General features: G+C 45.8%; 2 protein-coding genes across 3 annotated transcripts; both read right to left on the bottom strand.

The window, feature by feature from the left end:
• Window positions 1-1,080: 1,080 nt before the first annotated feature.
• Window positions 1,081-5,993, bottom strand: ING2 (inhibitor of growth family member 2). The gene is made up of 2 exons (XM_066185919.1): window positions 5,435-5,993; window positions 1,081-2,354 (listed from the first exon to the last, which is right to left on the bottom strand). Exons 1-2 carry the CDS (start codon window positions 5,991-5,993, stop codon window positions 1,684-1,686), a joined length of 1,230 nt encoding a protein of 409 aa, XP_066042016.1. The 3' UTR covers window positions 1,081-1,683.
• A 9,190-nt stretch (window positions 5,994-15,183) lies between these two features.
• On the bottom strand, window positions 15,184-20,027 carry CDKN2AIP (CDKN2A interacting protein). Of its 2 annotated transcripts, none has more exons than XM_066185920.1 (3): window positions 19,783-20,027; window positions 19,557-19,687; window positions 15,184-18,830 (listed from the first exon to the last, which is right to left on the bottom strand). In XM_066185920.1, exons 1-3 carry the CDS (start codon window positions 20,004-20,006, stop codon window positions 17,290-17,292), a joined length of 1,896 nt encoding a protein of 631 aa, XP_066042017.1. In that variant the 5' UTR covers window positions 20,007-20,027; the 3' UTR covers window positions 15,184-17,289. The 2 variants fall into 2 exon arrangements, with proteins under 2 accessions (XP_066042017.1, XP_066042018.1); XM_066185921.1 differs by having other exon boundaries at window positions 19,588-19,687; window positions 19,783-19,866.
• Between the last annotated feature and the right edge of the window lie 279 nt (window positions 20,028-20,306).

Consider the following 20,306-nt stretch of genomic DNA (forward strand, 5'->3'; position numbering starts at 1 on the left):
GGAAACAGGCTTGGTATGTTACTTACCTTGTAATAGTGAGCATGCTGTGAATGATTTGTGCCATCTGGTCTGTCAGCATCTGCCCTGCACAGCACATTCCAGCCTCAAGCCCCAGCTGGCACGGCCCTCTAGTGGAGATGCAGGAAGGAGTTCTCACGGCATTCATCCATCCCAGCTTGCTTTTGCTCATCTGCCTGCCTTCTGGGCTGCTCTCAACTCAGCACAACTGCTTTCTAATCGGGCTTGGCCAGAGCTGGTGTCACCTTTCCCTCTGTACTGTCAAGCGAAACCTTAGCAGCAAGGGACAGAGACCTACAGGGACTTCTGAGCATTTGCAGCCCACCCACAGGTAACCCCACAGCCAGCCCTGCAGAGCTGCTGCCTGCCTTGCCAAGCCCACCCCAATTCCAGTCTCAAGAGCGCTGCTAAGCAGGAACCCTAGGACTAAGCTTTGGTACCCCACTTTCTTCTCCATTAGCATCTCCCATTGCAAAGGACCAGTGACAGCTGTTCTTAACTTTTTTTCACCTTCTTAAGGCATGGGGGTGAGGAAGTTCACTTCTCACTACCACCCAAGTAGTGTTAAGATACTACCAGCATACTTCAGGACAACGCTCTTCCATCACCTGTCAGAAACCTGCTGGGATTTGTCTATTGGCTCTGTGCCATGCATGCTTATGTTTTGTCTTTTTTTAATTACCTATCAACTTTTTATTGAAAGGTTTTGCCTTCGGGCTTCTTAGGTAGTTGCCCAAGTCCAAGAACTTTGGTGCTGTGCCTAAACCCAGGTTTGGCCACATGCACATAAAAATACTACTTAAGGAAGAGCAAAGTTTATGCCCCAGAGAATACCAGTCATGTTTCAGCTCTCTACAGATTGATTATAATCAAGATTCCATCACATTTCCTGTTCCCTGAAATGTTAACATCCCCTCCTCTCAAGGGCTCCTTCTTCTGGTTCAAGGCTCACAGAGAAATCATGTTAAATGATAAAGACCATATCGGGATGCTTGACAAAACCTATTATCAAAAACTGAGTATACACCATAATTTTATCATACCCAAAAACTGACTCCCAAGTATAGTCACAAAGACAAGAGTTTAATGTTGGCAAAAAAGTAAAGTTTAAGTTAGTGGTATTTTCTTCCTTGCAATAACATACTGGTCATATGAACGTCACCAGAGAGGTCTGCTTATAGCTCGGAAGACTTTTACAGTTACAGCTGAATTCAAAACCCCTAACTCCAAATGTGTGATGCTAACACAAAAACTGAAAATGTAAAACCTGGGATAAAGAACGAACTCAGTTGTTAAGATGCTAGCAGAGATCTGAGGCCTTTCAACCCCTTTACCACAACATGAGAAGTTCTTCAGTATCTTTCCCACCACCATTATTTCACGATTCACAAGGTTCTTTAAAATACTAATGGGGTTAAATTGAAACCAAGCGCCATCTGCTTGTAATGTCTTCTGTGAAAGGTCTGAAGCCACCCTGTTTCAATTATTTGGTTATTCAGTGCAGAAAGTTAAAGATCACAGAAGGTATAACAGCTTTTAATACTCCATTAATATTATAGATTAAAAATTATTGCATAGTCTTACGCATTTCCTAAAACAATGTTCTCTGGAAATGAAACATTTTAATATAAAAGGAGCAGCTCTTTAAAACATAAATTGTTTTCACTACCTCGATCTCCTATCCTTTTTTGATTTGTCAGTACATTTGTCCATTGTTTTCTCATTGTCTCCTCTGCACTTGGGGCAATACCATTTCCCCTTTGGTTTGTACGTGAGTCCAACACAGGAAAAGTGGAACCACTCAATAGGGCACTGTTCATTGTCACATCCTATCATTTCGCCATAAGACACTTGGTTGCATAAGCAGTAAGTTGGTTCATTGGGATCAATTGCAAATTCTACAGGTGAAACCTCTCTCTCCTGTTTGGCTTTGGAGCGTTTTTTCTTCTTGGAAGATTTGGATCTTTTCTCTTTTGGGGGCTGATCATCGCAGTCATCGATGCCGTTTGCTATGTGGCACAGGTCGCGGCTTTCGCTGGTCCGCTGGCGCCGAGGTCTCCGCGAGGATCTCTCCGGCTGGCAGGACTCCATCTTGGCCTTTTCTAGGGGCTTTTCATTCTCAGACAGATCTTGAAAACACTGAGAGTGTGTTTCCATTTGACGGGCTCTATTCTCTACCAGTTCTAGCATCTGAGTAACTATTTGGATTTTTTCATCTCCAAGTTCTTGACTGTTGATTAGTGCACGCTGAAGATGCTGCTGCAAGCGTTTCTTCTGAACGGGATCGTTTTCTGACTTGTATTTTTCATAGACATCATCTATTTCTTTTAACGCTTCTATAAAATAAAGATAATCACAGGAATAATTACAGGATGGAACATGCTCAAGAAAACAGATATATTTCTAACTGATGAGAAATAGTATAAATCTTAATTATAGTATACCCTAGTGGGTTAGATTGACTATATCATTCAAGTGCATGTGGTCATCAAATCAGTGTTTAAGGTCACAATCTGCTGCACGAAAAAAATTAAAAAATTCTCATGTTCTAAGAAAGAGCAGGCTTATTTCAGCCGTTGGAAGAAAAAAGGATAACACAAGAGAGAGGACACTACAGTTGTTGAGGCATGGATAATCCAGATCCTCCTTCCACCTTAAACAGGAGGGATTTCTCTTAAGAGTCCTTACCACAGTAATTCCAAAACCCTGGCCAACAAACCAAAGCTATAGCTTATCTTATCACACAAAGAATCCTGAAGTTCATAAAACTGTCATATATCGTGATATATAGCGCTCCAGAATTAAGTTTATCCAGGCCCTCTGCCTTCCCCTCTTATTCATCTCAAGGTTTGGCATTACACTTTCACGTAGACATAGTTATAAAAGGAGTATGACAACTGAAGTTACATAATGGCAAATTTACAATCAGAAGGAAAATCAACTTACACCCCTCAAAATACTTTCCCTATTACCAAAACAAATTACAGCAAGCTGCATTTTAAATCAGGGTTGAACTTTTCAGAATAGGTGACCTTCTCTTTGGCACATCACAGGATATTTTTAAGCAACTAGGAAATGAGTGGCTCACAGTTTGATTTCCAAGCTTTGCCTCTTCCAAGTCACGCAAAATAACTGCATGAGTTGCTGTGAATCTTTCGTTAAATTTAGTTCTAAGAAGCAAGTTTAATGAACCCGAATATGACACCAATAATTGTCTTCTAAATCAAATCTTAGTCTGTACCCTGCTGTTCTATATTGCTGGATTTTAAAATAATATTTTTCGAAGCCCTACTACACATAGATCTTCACATAAAGGACAGAGAAACTCCAAACAGAGAAGGAAATAATTAGAAGATGACAGTGAAACTTGATGTACAGTGTTAGGTACAGTATTGGTTCAGTCAGAACTTAGAATTTTATTTGAACAGGAAGGGAGTTTATAAATGGTACCAAATGATTTACTTCTAAAGCAAAAGTTATGCAGCAAAATCTACCTCTTCCTAAAGACCTGCATTTAAATAATTTGCTTTCATTTAAAAAGAATTTGTCTGCACTGCTGTGAAATGATTCAAGCTTGTTATCTCAACATCATTCCTAGTGATTTTTTTTCCTGCTGATATCTTGGAACAGTAGCTTAAGCACAAACAGCTGCTTTTTACTATAAATTCTGAAACCTGTATGACAACAGGAGCCAACTGCATTTTGTTCTGTTCCAGACTTTCACTGAGGTAAGATAAAAGCCACTACTCTGCCTGTCCGGTAACTCAGCCTGTATTTTCTCAATATCAGCATTTCAGCTACCATTAAACCATAAGCTTTGCTTCCCTGTACCTACAGCTGCATCACTTGCCTGTTACCCTGACAGGAGAAATAAAATTTAAAGAATCTTACTCTCAGCTCCTGAAAAGCACGGAGTAGGGTACTTTGTATGCTGCTGAACAAGAAAGACATAAGTAGAGTACAGTATTTTATAGCCACACTATATCCCACCCAGACTTCTTGTGAATCCCCAAAGGTTAGACAAGGCATTCATACACTCTAATGAACAGCTCTGAAAGCTCTGTTAAAAAACAACAGCAAAAACCAAACAAAACAAACAAATTTTTAAAAAAAACATACAAAAACCTCCAACCTAAACCAGGGCCAAGTGTTCACTACAGATAATCTGATTAAGTTTGGTGGAGCTAATAAAAGCTAATACGATTTGTTTTCTAAACACAATAGTGACTTTCTCCCTCCTCCACAGACCATCACTACCTTTTAAATTAGCTGAAATAACATGGCATTGCGTTTACATTTTCAGACTTGGGCCTGAAATATTTTAATCCCATGTTTGGGGTTTTGAAGATTTTCTGTTGTTTTTTAAAATAGTTGAAGGCTTGGGTTAAAACTAACAACAAACTTCTTATATGGCCCAGTATTGTATTAGTGGCTGGATAAATACATAGAGAAGATACAGTCTAAAAAAAATATTTAATCTATTGAAGGCTGAGGAGTGCTAGCTAGTCACCATGGATCAGAAGGTAAAGAGCCAGCCTTGACTAGGAATTCAAAATGCTGCAGGCAAGTCTATGCCGTTTAAACTTTAAAATCCAGGCAACTTACAAAAGCCTGCTCTTATGTGTCTTCTCGGGTAATTAGAAAGATAATTGAAAGAATCCCTTCACAACAGCTGCCTCCTGAGGTGGCCCTTCAACGTCTAAGAGGCTTTGACTGTCCCCATGGTCCCCCCTGCCCACGCCGAAGGAGGGAGATGCGGCTCCAGTGCCGACTTCGGGGGATCAAATTCCTGCCTCATGACAGGGGCCGGCCGGCAGCTGCCGGGCACCGATGTGCCCTGCAAACTCCGCGGGGCGCAAGGTCTTTAATCGGCATTGAACTTGCCGTCCGAAGGAGCCGTGCCTTTGGATAAGGTTTAGGGCAACTTCCCGCTCCACAGCCTCCCTCCAGACCAAAGGAACGCTGCAGGCGCTTTATGTGTCCCCGCCCCCACCGTGCGGTCTACCGTGGGGCGGGCGCCGGGCTCCGCCGGGACACCGCCCCCCGGCTCCGCACGGCGGGAGGAGCTGCTGGGAGGCCGATTTCCGCACCCCACCTCCAGCAGCACCGCCGCCGGTTCGGGCAGCTGGGCTGCCCAGCGGGGCGGAGCGGGGCGGGAGCGGCCCCACACGGCGGAGCCGGGGCCTAGCGCCCGCCAGCGCGGCCCCGCCGGCCCCGAGGAGGGGCGGCCTTCCCCGGGACCGGCCGGACGCCGGGAGTCCCGCGCCTCCGCAGGCTCAGCCCCGCGGGGTTGAGAAACCCCAGCAGGGTTTCCCCCCGGCCCCGGCTCCTCCGCGCCGGGCGCATGTGCGGCGGGTTGGAGGCCGTCCCCTTTCCCCTCTTTCCCCGCCGCCCGGTGCCCCGCGGCGGCGCCCACCTTGGCACTGCGTGTCCATCTCCCGCAGCAGCGAGGCGTTGCGCTGGATGTCCAGCGGCAGCGACTCCACGCACTCCAGGTAGTCCTGCACGTAGAGCGAGAGCAGCCGGGCCCGCTCCCCGCCCGGCGCCGCCGGCCCCGCCACCAGCTGTGGCCCCGCCAGCATCATCCCCCCGCGCCAGCAGCACATCCGCCGCCGCCGCCGCCGCGCCGCCCGCACCGGGCGCGGGGTCCTTGCGGCGGCCCCGCTCCCTTCTCCGTCTCCTCCTCCTCCTCCTGCCGCCGCCCCGTTGCCCTCAGGCGGCCGCGCCCGGGGGGCAGTGAGCGCTCGCCGGGCCGGGCCGAGCCGGGCCGAGCCGGACGGGTGCGGCCGCCCCTCCGCGGGGTCCCGCAGGTCGCGCGCCCCTTCCCGCGGTGCCGCCGCCGGAGCAAAACCCCCGCTCGGCGCCCCCGCCCCTGCCCGCAGCGCGCATGCGCGAGGCCCTGCCCTTATAAGGCGCGGCCGGCGGCGCTGCCAGGGGTTCGCATTCTCCCGCCTTCCCCAGGCGCGCGCTCCCATTGGCCCCACGCGCGGCGAGGGGCGGGAGCGCGCGCGGAGGGGCGTAGCCTCCCTTAAAGGGGCCCGGCGCCTCCGCCGCTTCCGCGCCCCGGCGGAGCCGTGACCCGCGCGGGAATCCCCGTGAGGGCCAGCGCGGACTGTTCCTGCCCGCACTAAGAGCCACCTGATTTACCTTTAAAGAAGAGCAATAATGATTTGTGATGAGCTATTATTTAGGGAAGCTGAGGGACATTTTTATCCTGAGAAATCATTTCAAGAGTATTTTAAATAAGGCCTTTTAAAACCCACTCGCCAAACAGCGAACCTCCAAAATTTGACAGAGTATCCTGTCTTTCTCATGCCCGCTGCAGAATATGTATCAAGTGTTGGCCACAACAATTACACTAGGAAACAAAGTTAAATTATACTTTCTGACTATATACCAAAATGGTGAGATTTCATCTCCACTTCTCTGAGACATTTTTCAGGCCTTTACTACATGAATAATAATTGGTAAGCAGCAGGTAAAGAAAATTTTCTCGAGTCTTTAAACACGCTGAGGAGACCTGTATATTTTGCAGTTTCATTTATATTTTAAGCATCCAGGAAAAAAAAAAAATCCAGGGAAAATACATACAGTAAATGTAGCAAAAAAAACCCAAATGAACAAAACCCAATCAGAGATGACTGAATTCAGGAATGAACTTGAAAAGAAAAAATAAATTCAAATCCCCAGACCCTTTCTGTCTTACATTCCTACCTCTAGTTAAGCAGCCACACTAAAAAAGTACCCCTACTAACCTTGTGGATAGCATTTCAGGATGGATGACCTGGAGCAGTGGTGAAGCAGCAGCACAGGCTGCACAGAGGAGTTGCATATTCTCCATCCCTGGATATTTTTCGAGCCTCCCTGGATGAGGCCTGACACAACCTGATGTGGCTGTGAAGGTGGCTCTGCCTTGATGGCCTCCCAAGGATCCCATTCAGACTCCTTTTTTCCTGTGATTCTGTCTCTATGTGGTCTGCACCAAATAACTCCATGGCTAGTCCTACAGGAAAATTAGTGTCTCACATGATGGCAGTCTGCAAGGGTTATTTTCTCAAGACCCTAGTTCACAGAACTATTTAAACATTCCTATCTTCCAAGTCACGCAGCCACTAAGTGGGTGTTCTACATGGCAGGGATTTTCATGTCTATGTCCAAGCTGTTGTGTAATTGTAGGTGCAGTCAGCTTTGCCCAAGTCAGCACTGTGTTGGCAAAGCCATAAAAATGAATGAAAACAAAGTTGTAGGCAGTACTTTCAAAACATCCTTCACTACACTGATGTCACTCTGGCCAAAAAAACAGGAAGTCTGTAATTCTGTGTGTTCATGTTTTTAAGAGGGCACCTTCATCTTAAAATGAACAGTTTTAATTTACAGTGTAACACCTGTAAAACCAGCTGTGCTATTTTTTTTTTTGTGCATTGTTACAGCTCAGGTTAATGAAGCCTCAGATCATTTTTTGCTACTTGTCTCATTTTTGCACAAATAGATTTAGAAAGTGGCAATAACCTGGTTACCTTGGCTTCCATCAGCACTAACTCACTGAAACTTTACTGTGTAGCATCCATTGCTGTCACTTCTGAGTAAGTGAAGTAACTGAATATTGAATCTTTTTAATATAATATTAACAGGTAACACTTACCAAAAAAGGCGCTTTTTTTGTTTTTTACAGGCAAAAAGCACAACCTGTATGCCAGTGAAAAGGACTTGGGTTAATATAATTGATACAATATTCTTAAGAAAGGTGTTGGCTCTTTTGAGGGGTTGTGTTTCTGCTTATAGTAAGTTTGAATGAGTATAACATTCTGCCATCTTATGAAGAAATAAAGCTAAGAAATGGGAGATTCCCCTACAGAGCAGAAAAAAATAAAGCAACAATGTTCATTCAAAATTAACATGTTATTTAAAATTAAATGCTAATTACTATTAAATATGAATTTGAACCCAACATTTTGGCATAACTTTTTTTTTTTCTCACAAGAAACTGTGCATGCACTGCCAGTAAAGAAATAGCTGAGAAAATAATTCATTACATTTGTTACAGGTGGTTTCTGTGCTAAAAGCTTGCTGTTTGTCACTATGGGGAAACAGTATCTAAGGTACAGAATAGAATAGCTATTGATTTCTGAATTAAAGTGTTGTTTGCTGTTTTCAAACACTAAAATAAAAATTTAAATTTTGAGGAACCTTAAGAATGCAACAGTGGCACTGGACCAGATTTCCCTAGGAAAAAGAAGCCTTAGCTTGCTGCATTTGAAGCCTCAGGGGAAAGGAAAGCAAGAAGAGCAGATTGAATTCTCTGCTTTGCTCATGCCTCAAAATGGCTAGGAGCAAGCACAGGAGTATTTTGATGTATTGGGCTCAAGTTTGCAGGTTGATAGATAGCTCTGAGACCCAACTATGTCCCTTCTTTCACTGTCTGCATGTGAGAATAATCCGGAGCTAGGAGGAGGCATGATAGAACAAAACCTTGCTAATTGAAGAGATGGGCAGGCAGAATGATCATATGTTTCCACCAACCCTCTCTGCTAAGTGGAAAACTGTCAGCTTGAGGTTGACATACACATGGATGTGATATTAGGGTGTATTGCATCAAACATATTTCAGTAGTTGTCCACCAAGGGTAAATAATGCAGAGAGGTCCTATATCCAGTTTATTTAGATTTATTTGTATATCTCTAAACTAACCCCAGTTTTCATGGAGAATAGATCCCAACAGTTTTTGTTTCTTTATAATTTACTAGTATAGGTTTTTAAAGTCCCAACCAGAGTATTCCCCTTCTTTTTGGGAAAGATGATTTCATTATATTACAGATCCTACTAGGACAAAAATATTCCCAGAGATTTAATCCAACTCTTATTTTCCCCAATTAAAGTTTTGCGTCTCATCTTTCTTAATCTTGACTTTACATCCTCAAAATGAAGATTATTCCTGTCCTGTTTCACATAATAATACACAAGTTGGTTAGGGTTTTTTTCCTTTTGGTTTTGGCTGGGTTTTTGTGTTGGGGTTTTTTTTTTGGTTGTTGTTTTTTGTTTGTTTGTTTTGCTTTGTTTGGAAACTTTTTTTTTGTTTGTTTGATTTGGTTTGGTTTTTTGTTTGGTTTGTTTGGGCTGGTTTGGTTGTTGTTTTGGTTTGTTGTTGTTGGGGGGTTTTTTTGTTTGTTCGTTTTGGTTTTTTTTCTTGCTTTCTATTTATAACCCAGGAAGTGTTTCAGGCTGTGGAAAAAGAAAAGCAGCATTATTGATGAGGAGAGGTCCATAGAGGGCTGTAGTTGTGAAAGACTTTCTTAGCATTTAGTAGAAACACTCAAAGCATGATAACAGGGTCCTACTTTTAAGCAAAATAACTGATTTTTTATGAGATATTTCTTGTTGGAAATGCTTCTCTGGCTTCCATGGAATGAAATGGATGAAGAATTATCCAAGATACCACAAAAATAATCAGATTTAAAAAAGAATGAGTACAAGCCAGATGGACTTGTTAAGAGTCAGCTGAAGGAAGCTATAGGCCATAGCAGAGTTTTGTACAGGTGATATTCTGGGAAGAGGCTGTCCTTGGCAGAGATACTACTGTGTTTGAACAGGTTAGCTGTTCTCAAAAGCTTCTCTAGCATCAGGTCATCCAAAAAAGATACCTCCCTGTAATGCCAGACATTGCTTTTTGTTTTCCCTAAATATTAGGCTTGATTTATCTGGCGGAATACAAATCCTATGAATTCAACTATTACTATTTTTCTCACAAGTGTAGAATACTTGAAAATAAGACATGGGCTGACATCAGATCGTTTCAATAAGATGGTAAACTAAACAGTAGGTTACCTGAAAATACTGCCATGTGCTTTTTTCCCTGTTAGTTTCATCTTCAACTGTACCAAAGAGCTTTCTAGTACCAAGTAACAAATATCCCACATTTACCAGGAGATGTATGTTCTTCCCCATCCACATCATCTACTCTGTTTTCTGCCAATATGCTATAAAAAAAAATCTCTTCCTGAACCTGATTTAGTGACCAGTTGACTTGTATTAACATGGGAAAGAGGGCAGCCACAATATCCTGCTCAATTTATTTCTTTAAGCCGATAAGTTCTGCTTATTTCACCAAGAGCAGACTGGAAAGGGGAGTAAAAAGTGCATACTAAGTTTACTCCATGCTTTGTTTTTTAATAACTATCTAATTTTTTAAATTATTCTTCACATATAGTTTCTATACTTTAATGCCACAGCAAAAACTGTTTTGAGAAATCAGTAGTCCAAGGCAGGACATGTTAAGAAATTCACTTCTATATGACTTTATTGCTTTCATCAGAGCATACTGATACATTGTCACTTTGTTTTGAGTAGAGCCACACTGCTCCTTTTTGAGGCTATCAGCTCTGTTTGGAATGCCCTCTGGAAATCAGCAGGAGCTGGACAGCACCAGCTTCTCACAGGTGCTATGGAGCATGCTTGGCTGGCATAGGGACTGCAGCTCCTTGGAGGAGGGGGACACTGCTGATCAGCTGAGGGGCAGCATCTGGCCACTGCAATGAGAGCACCACGTGGATCATTTACGACATGGGTCTGTCCACTTGTGTCTGAAGTGCTTCTGCTAAGCAAATTTTTCAGTGCCATCACTTAGTCCAAGTTACCAAAACGTAGTATTATCCTTTACTACTGGGATATGACCAATGTACAGGGGTTCAAGAATAGAGTTTACATTTGCTTTATTATTCAGTTGTAATAGTGAGAAAAATTAACGGTTAAACAAGATTAATAGATTCCTGCCTCCCAAACATTCTCTTCCCCAAAATAATGAGATATGTGGCATTTGCTCCAAACAAAAGGAGGCTTTAGGCTGGAAGATTGCTGTCAAAATGTAGGCAGCATCTGACTGAACATAGAACTTGGCTGCAGTTAAAATCACAAAATAACAGAATAGTTGAGGCTGGAAGGGACCATAGTGAGTCATCTGGTCCAATTTTCCTGCTCAAGTTGGGTCCCCTAGAGCACATTGCACAGATTGTCTCCAGACAGCTTTTGAACTTCTCTAGGGATGGAGACTCCACAACCTCTCTGGGCAGTCTGTTCCAGTGTTTGGTTACCTGCACAGTAAAGAAGTTCTTCCTCATATTCAGGTGGAACTTCCTATATATCGATTTCTGCATGTTGCCTCTTGTCCTATTTCTTGGTACCACCTAGAAGAGCCTGGCTCCATCTTCTTGATGCCCTTCCTTTGGATACTTGTAGACATTGATAAAATCCTCTCTCAGCTGTCTCTTGTCCAGGCTAGACACTGGAGGATTTGAAATGTAAAATGTAAAACATCAGAGGATTTAGTAAATCCATTGGTTAGTTCAGTTTTCTTACTAGTGACAAAATATCTTTTGCCCAGTGTGATTAATCTCTACATTCATATTGAGAAGAAGTCCTTTTGCAGCCCACTTGGGCTTTAACAATTAATGTCACTTGACTGGCAGTGGCAATGAAAACTTTAAAGGGCTGCAGGCTCAGATGTTGGAGCTGAACAATGCTTTTTTAGGAATGTTACTAGTGGAGGAAAACATACAGCTGGTAACCACCGTAACTCAATCTTCCATTACCTTAGGAATGGGCAGTAGTGCTCAGAAATTATCATGCACCATTTTCATAATTAGCCTACAACATATATGAAACTGTTGCCAGATATCAACATAAAACCTGTTTTTCTAAATGCTCATCTGTGAGTGACTGTTAATTAATCACAGACTAAAAATTGATGTATCCTGACAGCAGATTTAATGATAGCATTTTCTTAAAAATGCTTAACCTACCTAATGGCAGTACCTTTGCTCTGGCAGTGGCAACTAACAGAACCATCTAGAAGGCACATACACAAACACAAGTTAATTGTTGTTACCTCAACAAAGAGCATGGCATATTATACATTATGCAAAAACATTGCAAAAATGAACATCTAGCTGAAAGAAAAACTTAAAAAATACAGACATTGCTTTTATTTTCTCTGTATTTTGCAACTTACAAGCTCAGGGGCAGATTTGCCCAGTGAAAGAGAAAGACAGCATCAAAATTCTTTCAATGTGTGGTTGTTTGTTTTTTTTTTCCCCCTCAGTCTCTGGACCACTAGATCATGTTGTGTCAGCTTAGTTTAACCTATAGGCAAGAGAAGCTTGATGTTGGACGGATTCTCTCCTATTAAGAAATTTGAAGACCAATGTTTACCATAACCTACAAGTTAGACCATTTTGTTCACACATGCACAGAACCAGTTCAAATCATTAAGGTGCCATAGTGCAATTTTAGGACCAATAAAGAAAAACAAGCATACATCAGTCACTGCACAAGCTTCAGCTTGTCTCCACAAGCTTGACTGTGGTCTTCAGCCTGTATAGCAGGTGCTTCATAGAGCTTTAGATATATCCTTTTAGTAGATGAAACTGGGACACTGACATTTCATCACAGTTTCTCAGCAAAAAACCCAAGACTTTATAGAGCTGTGCCCCGGTTTAGTTGTTTCTTTGGGAATGGGTTCTTTGATACAGTGTTTTAATTTGAAATCTCTCCCCACATCCATGCATATAGGTGATCACATGCAGGATCACAGGAGAAAAGGAAGACACTCGAGTATTTCAAGTAGCTAAGGCAGCAACCAAAATAACAGCTCAAGCCAGGTGGTTTCTGAGCCCCTTGCACACCCTTTCAGGGCTCTCACATGAGGCAGTCAGAGCTGCCACCACCAGTTCTGCAGAGGCGCTCCCCGCTCCGCTCACTGGTCTCCTCTGCCTAGTGTGGGCTCTGACATGGCTGGAAAGAGGTCACCATGAAGATATTGCTGGAAGAGGAACAGCAGGTGTTGGAAACTCACAGGGTTTGCAAACTGTACTGTGTCTGCATATAGGCCACATGTCTGAGGCTCAACCAAAGAGAAAGACACCAGACCTGGGCTTGCCACAGGAACTTCAAAAATACCAGGACTGAATGAACCAGAAGGAGGCATTGTCTCTGGGCCGCTTGGGAGCTTTTAGGGTAAAGTAACAAATTTGGGTACAGTGATAAACCATTTATTTTGGGTCTGAGATGCCCGAATTTTATGCCATTTTGGGGATCTCTGTCAGTGCTCTTCTGTTGTGTTTCATACCCAGACATGACTGTAGTGCAGCAGGGGGCTTTATTCCACAGTCAAGCATGATAATATGCTATTTCCTTGACATACTAGAGGCAAGTGGCACTGCCTATATAATTAATTCTGTTTATCAGCAGGGCAGCAGCATCTTGCATAGTTAGTACCTGGGAGTTTAAGTGTGCGAATCTAATTAAAGTGGGCAAATACCACTGGTGACACGCACTGGCCTTCTCTGCAGAGAAAGTGGAGCAGGGGATCCCGGGGATAGGTACGCCCTGCACAGCACAGCCTGGGTAAGTGGCTGCTGTGCTGGTAGAGTTTGGTTTGTGGTCGGAGCTGTGTCAGCATTTGTGCTGTCAGATACCCAGCAAACCCTCCTGCGCTCGTGCACCACGAACTTCTGCGTGGTGCAAGTGCCCGCGGCAGAGTACCTCCATCTGGCCTCCTGCTCCTTCCTGGAGCAGGGAAGGAGGGAAGGCCTTGTCAGGCAGGTAAGTGCTCTGCCTGGAGTGCCTCCCCAGCTGAATGTGCTCGCGTTGGACAATAGGAGAAATTTCTTCACAGAAAGGATTGTCAAGCATTGGAAGAGGTTGCTTAGGGAGGTGGTGGAGTCACCGTCCCTGGAGGTGTTTAAGGAAAGATGACTTAGTGCCATGGTGTGGTTGGCAAGATGGTGTTCGGTCAAAGGTTAAAGTCGACGATCTCAAAGGTGTTTTCCAGCCTAAATGATTCTGCGCGCCAGGAGGCACCTGAAGCCCAGCGGGTATGAGCAGCAGAGGGGCGCGGAGTCGCTTGTTCCGCAGGCCACTGCCAGGGAAGCAGCGTGTCCTGCCCCCACGCTTTGCTGTGCCCGCACAGGGCTGTGCCGCGCCGGGGAGGCCCCACCCCGCCGTGAGCTGGCCCGTGGGATGCGCCGCTGCGGAGCCTCCGCCCGGCAAAAGAGGATGGCCTGAGAGTGAGCCCCGTTCTGTTGGCGCGCCTGCCTGCCGCGCTACCTGCGTGTCTGTGGCCGTGACGAGAACCCGCCCCGCGCTCACCCGCTCGGCCCTGGGGCGTCTCGGCGGAAGGAGATGTGAGGCGGCGGCGGCGGGCGGGGGCGCGACAGCGCCCGGCACTCTCTGCCGGCGGTCCGGGGACTTTCCCCTAGGCGGGCGCGGGGCCCATGAGGAACTGAAGTCCTCCGTGCGTGGCCTAGTGAGCAGGTCTTCAGAACATCCCAGCGTCCATTGCCACTCGATGGCGCTATATAAATCCCGGCGGATAGGACAACTTCGAGAACAGGGTGAGTAACTTTTTTTCTGCATTTGCCTCCCTGCTGGTCTCTACAGGCGATGCACAGCGGGCAGACGGCCTCGCCGCCCCCCGAGGGGCGCCACAGCCGCGGGAGGCCGCGGAAGGCGGCAGCGGAGAGACGGAGCGGCCCCGGGAACGCGCCATGCAAATGCAGCGCCTCGGCCCCGCCCCGAGCCGGGCGGGCGCACCAGCCCCGCCTTGTGGCCGCCCCAGCGCCCGCAGGCTGCAACAGGGAGCGGCGGGCCGCACGCCTCGCACGGACGCGCACCCGGCAGCTGCTAACAGCAGCCATCGGGCGGCTGTCCGCAAGGACCCTGCCGTACGTGTTTAGGCTGTGCTAGCAGTCCCCAGAGGAAACGGGAGTCACTTTCTGATGGCTGCGATTTCCTGTACTTCCGTAGCAAAAACGGGGTCAGTTGGGGTGTGCTTTGTCCCCCTGAGACAACCCTGCACACCTACGGTGTAAGTGCAGGTGTTCTCCCTGACCCTTATCAGCGAGGTCTGACACTTAAAGACCACCATCCCAGTCGCTAAAGACCAGGACAGTACCTGGAGGAGAGACACAGCGATTTTAGAACTGACAGGACTGCACAAACATTTCTTGCCAGAGCCAGCTCTTTCAACTTCTTTTTTTCTTCCTCTAGGGCTGCTAGTGAAATGTTAATAAATTCTCATTCAAATACTCAAATAGTGCTTATTCATTTGTACGTGAATCCGTGTGCTGAGTTGCTTTCCATGCAGAATGTGAAATAAAAATAACACACTTCAGCTTTGAGTTTCTATTAAGAGTAGCTACAGACTTGTTCTTTAATGATTCACAACCAAACATCAAAGAGGAGTAACATTCAAAAATCTTTAAAAAGTAATCCTAAGTCAGGTCTTTTAAAAAAGGCATCTAGCACCTCAGCCTTTTAACACAATTGCCCTAACAGCCCCTTGAGGTCAGTGAATACTGAGTGCTTTGCTTTACAGACGAGAAACACAGGTTTTCACATTACAACACGTGCTGCAATTTTGAACCAGAGATCTGGAGATGACCAAACTAACAGCAGAGAAAGCTGTACTACAGAGGGCATGGGATGCAACTCCTGCCCCACAAGCAGTCCTTACATGTGTCTACTTGAAGGCAGTAAGGACTTGAAAACAGATCTCACACTTCCCATCGTGACCACCACAGCTCCTAAGCAGAGCACAAAGCTTGCCCTGTGCTAGAGGCAGACACCAATTCTTGCACTAAGATGCAATTTAGCACGCTGCATTCCAAATGCCAGGTGGTGCTCCAGGAATGCCAAGGGGGAGCTCCTGAGAAATCTAACTAAGGTGAAGGACAACCGAGGGCACAGAAGCACAGGAGTCAGGTGGAGGAAGTTCTCAATCAGCCATGGGGAAGTGTGAGCGCCTTGCGGGCTTCTGGTGCTAAGGACTGGAAAGCCACTGCTTTTCAAAAGCACGCAGGGTACAGTGTAAACACCACTGTGGTTTAGTCCCAAAAATTACAAATGAACTGGAAGTGGACGTATGTACTACTATGATCCCAGAAACTCCTATTCATTCCTTTAGCACTTGACCAATGGATCCGTCAGTCAAGTGCAAGGACACCACTAAATGATGCTAACTACCGCAACTGGACAAGATTATTCAAAATAGCACTGAAGACATTATGGTTTTACAATTACATGTCATTATCCAATATACCAAAACATGCAGCTTGTGCAGGTATTTCATCAACATTGAAAATAAAAGGTAATCTCCCACTTTCTTTGCCTCAAACTATTCTGTACAGGGAGCAAAAATGTAGCAAAGGAAGGGCTTGATTAGAATGAATGCTTTACAATACACTCGCTGTCTTCAGCAGACAGCAGCATTTTCATTTTGCTTACCTTGGTGTTACAAAATGAGAAACTGATATTCTGCAGGTCCCCTCCATCAGTTTTACAGTATTTCAGCTACACATTTAAAGAAACCAACTCATCCTTGTGGGATTAACACCTTGAAGCCACTCAAAGTAAAGCTTTACTGAAGGTGTTGCAATGTTATTGAAATGGCTGGAATATTTAGTAGCCAAAACCAAAATACTATAAAAGCTTATCACAGAGGTTTTATTGTTTTAGTAGCAGTCAAAATATACTTAGTATAGAAATCCACGTTTAGTTGGAAAAAAAATACCAAACAAAACTGTAAATGATAGTTCACCATATAAATTAAATCTGCTTACAGTTTTGGTGTCTGAAATAGCTGTGACTTGACTGCTAATTGCCAATTTGCCAATGTGATATTAAATGGGCTCTAACCTGATAGTATAGTGTTAAATGGGATCAGGATGTCACTTATATTGCAAGTGTTACGAAAACATCCCATAAAAATAGTCAACCAACTACTTTTTCTCCTAGTATGAGCAACAGTGAACATTATGAGCAACAAGCCTGAAACAGATAATTCAACTTTTTGATTGAAATTTTTAAACAACTTTCAATTATTCAAGTATTATGGTCCCTATGTACACACTTCTATGAGCCTAGAAAAGATATGGTAGACAATTGAGCACACTACCATCAAATTGTAAGAATTACAAAAACGTCAGGTTTTAAACAGCAAATTGTACCTTAATAGTTTAATTAAAAATAGAAGAGTTAGGTAGACTATTTTGCAAATACAACAGCACACTAGTGTGCTGTATATTAAGGCAATACCTTTAAATGTGCACTTGTCATCTCTAACAAGTTTTATACAATTGCTACCAAGTGAAAGAACTATCATTGTCTTGCAAAACTGAGAAAGAAATACAAAATATCTGGAAGCCTACATTTTCAAAGTACAAAATTAACCTTCAGTCCTTGTGTTGAAATACTATACACAGTACAAACAGTGATTCTCCCCTACAAGATCTCACGAGGATTTCTTAAAGCTGGAGGCAAATTTGAAGGTTTTGACTCTTCATCCAGAAGCACCAAATCTTCAATTTCACTACCTTTGTATTTTCTCTTACATATCTTCACAATAACTTTCTTTTTGAGGAATAATTTCAAAGCTTCTCTCGAAGCCACTGCTTTGGCATTTTCCATACTTTTACCACAGCCAGTACCCAAGTAGACAGACTTGCACCTCAGTTCACAAACTATATTTTCTAGAGAGCTTTTATTTTGAGGCAAGTCTGCAAGTTCCTTCAGGGGAACAAAAGCAACATCTAACGTAGCTTTTACAGACTGAATAGATGAATTTAGAAGTTCTGCATGATTTACATTAGGACTGAAGCCTCCAACAGCGACCAGTTTCCAGGCTACAGCTTTGTAGAGTCTGTTGAAGAAAGGTTGTCTTTCCTTCGCATCTTCGCTGGTGAGCGGTTTGCACAAAGCCTTGGCTGGGCTCTCGCCCGCCTGCGAGCCGCTCTTGGAGGCTGGCAGGGAAGTGCCTGCCTGAGCTCCACCCCGGGAGGGCCCTTGCTGAGCTCCGCTGCGAGCGGCCAGCAGCGAAGCCGCCACCTGAGCGCTGCTCTTGGAAGCCAGCAGTGAGGAGCCCGGCTGCGCGCCGCTGCGAGCGGCCAGCAGCGAGGCAGCCACCTCTGCACTGCTCTTGGAGGCCAGGAGCGGGGAGCCCACCTTAGCCGGGCCCTTGGAGGGCAGCAGCAGCGAGGTGCCCACCGAAGGACCACTCTTGGGGGCTAGCAGCAGCGAGCTGCTCACCTGAGCACCGCTCTTGGACACTGATGCTGGGGCATTCACTTGGGTTTTGGAAGACAGCAATGCAGCACTTGTTTGGGGGGTGCTCTTGGTGGTTGGTGGCACTGCTGGCACCTGTGGGGTGCTCTTGGCAGCTGGTGGCACTGCTGCTGCCTGTGGGGTGCTCTTGGTGGTCACTGGCACTGCTGCTGCCACCACTGCTGCCTGTGGGGTGCTCTTGGTGGTTGCGGGCACTGCCGCTGCCTGTGGGGTGCTCTTGGAGGTTGATGGCACTGCCGCTGCTACTGCTGCTGCCTGTGGGGTGCTCTTGGCAGCTGGTGGCAGTGCTGCTGCCACCATTTCTGGCTGAGGGGTGCTCTCGGCAGCCAGTGGTGCCACACTTACTGTAGTTTTCTTTTCAGGTGATGGCACGTTTTCACACTTGCTTTCCTTGGGTGGGCTTGAGCAAGGCTTCTTTCCTGGCTCTTGTTCAGATGAAGGTGGCTTTTGCTCAGCAGTACCTTCAGCATTAGCAGGTTTTCCTTCTGTTTCTGTGTCTGAGACTGGGACCATTTCTTGATCTGAACTGCAAGTTGACTGGGAAGTTTCTGGATCTTTGCTAGTATCTTTTTCCTGCTTTTTGGGCAAGGTGCTCTCTTTTTTCTTCTCTCCTGCCTTGGTTGTTTTCACATCCTTTCCAGCATCCTTAGAGTCTCTGCTTTTCTCAACAGCTTGTCTCTTGCAGGGCTCCTCTACCCCTTCTGCAAAACAGGTAAAATATGTGATCCTCTTTGATTTCTGCACTATGAAATACCCATGTAGAAAGAAATAATCTAAAACCTTCGAGCAATACTCTCTGTGAATTTAAACAGTATATATTAGCAGTACATCTTGAACTGTCATTTCAAGTATTAACCTACTATTTCAGAATTTGGGGGTTTTTTGGACAAAATACGGAAAATACTTGTGCAAGATTTCAGATGTTGGTTTGGACCCATAGGCAAGTATGTATTTCTATTCTTTAAGTCCAAGCCAAAACAGACCAATACACATTAAATGGGCTATCTGACCTAAAAATAAGTGTATTTTGTCTACTAATATCACAAAACATCTTTAAAACATTAGTCTGAGAATTAATTTAAGAAACACAGCAACAATACCTGACTGGCTACAAAGGCAAAGTAACAACAATGTATTTAAGCTGGAGCACAGCAGTCCATATCACAATGCACAAGTTATCAGATTAAAGTGCACCAGTTGTAGAAATTCAAAACAACAGCTCTACATTACCAAAGGACTACATATGTATTATGTCAATTTGAGAGACATTATATTAGAAAAAGAACAGCACAGAGAGAGGAAACTATTAACGAGAGTTTTAAAAGTAAATTATTTTGACTACTTTCTAAGCCCGAGGCAAACCGAGAACATTCAGAAACAAGCATTTTCTAGACTCCTATGTATTGTCACAGCTATGATCTGCTAACCATTGCTACTTGATATGCCTCTTTTCTTCACCTTGGCAACCAGTTCGTCTCTCGTGGTGCGGACAGGCGCGTTGGTCACTTGGATGCCTTCGGCCATTTCCAGCGCCTTCTCCATGACCTGCGGCGGGTACCTGGAGGGGCGACAAGGGGAAAGGAGGGAAGGGGCCTCGTCAGACGGTCGCGCCGCGCCGTCCCCCCGTCCCCAGACGCGTCCCGCTGAACTCACCGGCATCCCAGGAAGACGTGGTTGGCCCACACCATGGAGAGGGACACCAGGCGCTGCAGCTGGGCACTGCCCGCCGCCGGCAGCTCCCCTACGTTGCGCAGCAGGAACTCCCGGCGGTACCGCCAGTGGTGCTCAGGCTCGCAGGCCCCGCGCAGCGTCTCCGCCCAGGCCACCTCTTCCGCCGTCCGCCCCAGGGGCTCGACCGCCGCCGCCTTCCCCGCCATCGCCGCCGCCGCCACCGCGGAAACACCCTCCCCGCTGCTTCCGCCCGGCGCGCCGTGAGCTCACATCCGCCTGGGCCGGGGCGGGCGGGGCCCGGGAGGGGGAGGGGCCGCCTCCGGGCGTGGCGCTGGCGCGGAGCGGCCTGGGCGGCGTTCCGCCCGCGCCTCTCGGGGTGCCGGGCGAGAAGGGATGTTCTGGGCGCGGCTTCCAGCCCTGCATTGTGACTGGTGAAAGCGTGAACAAAAGTTCTGCTTTACGGGCTGATTCTTCGAGGCTTGCTGAGGTCGGAGTTCGTGGCGGAT

Source organism: Chamaea fasciata, unplaced genomic scaffold (genome assembly GCF_029207755.1).
Source record: "Chamaea fasciata isolate MVZ Bird 193981 ecotype frontalis unplaced genomic scaffold, bChaFas1.0.hap1 SCAF_6, whole genome shotgun sequence".
NCBI classification, from domain to species: domain Eukaryota; kingdom Metazoa; phylum Chordata; class Aves; order Passeriformes; family Sylviidae; genus Chamaea; species Chamaea fasciata.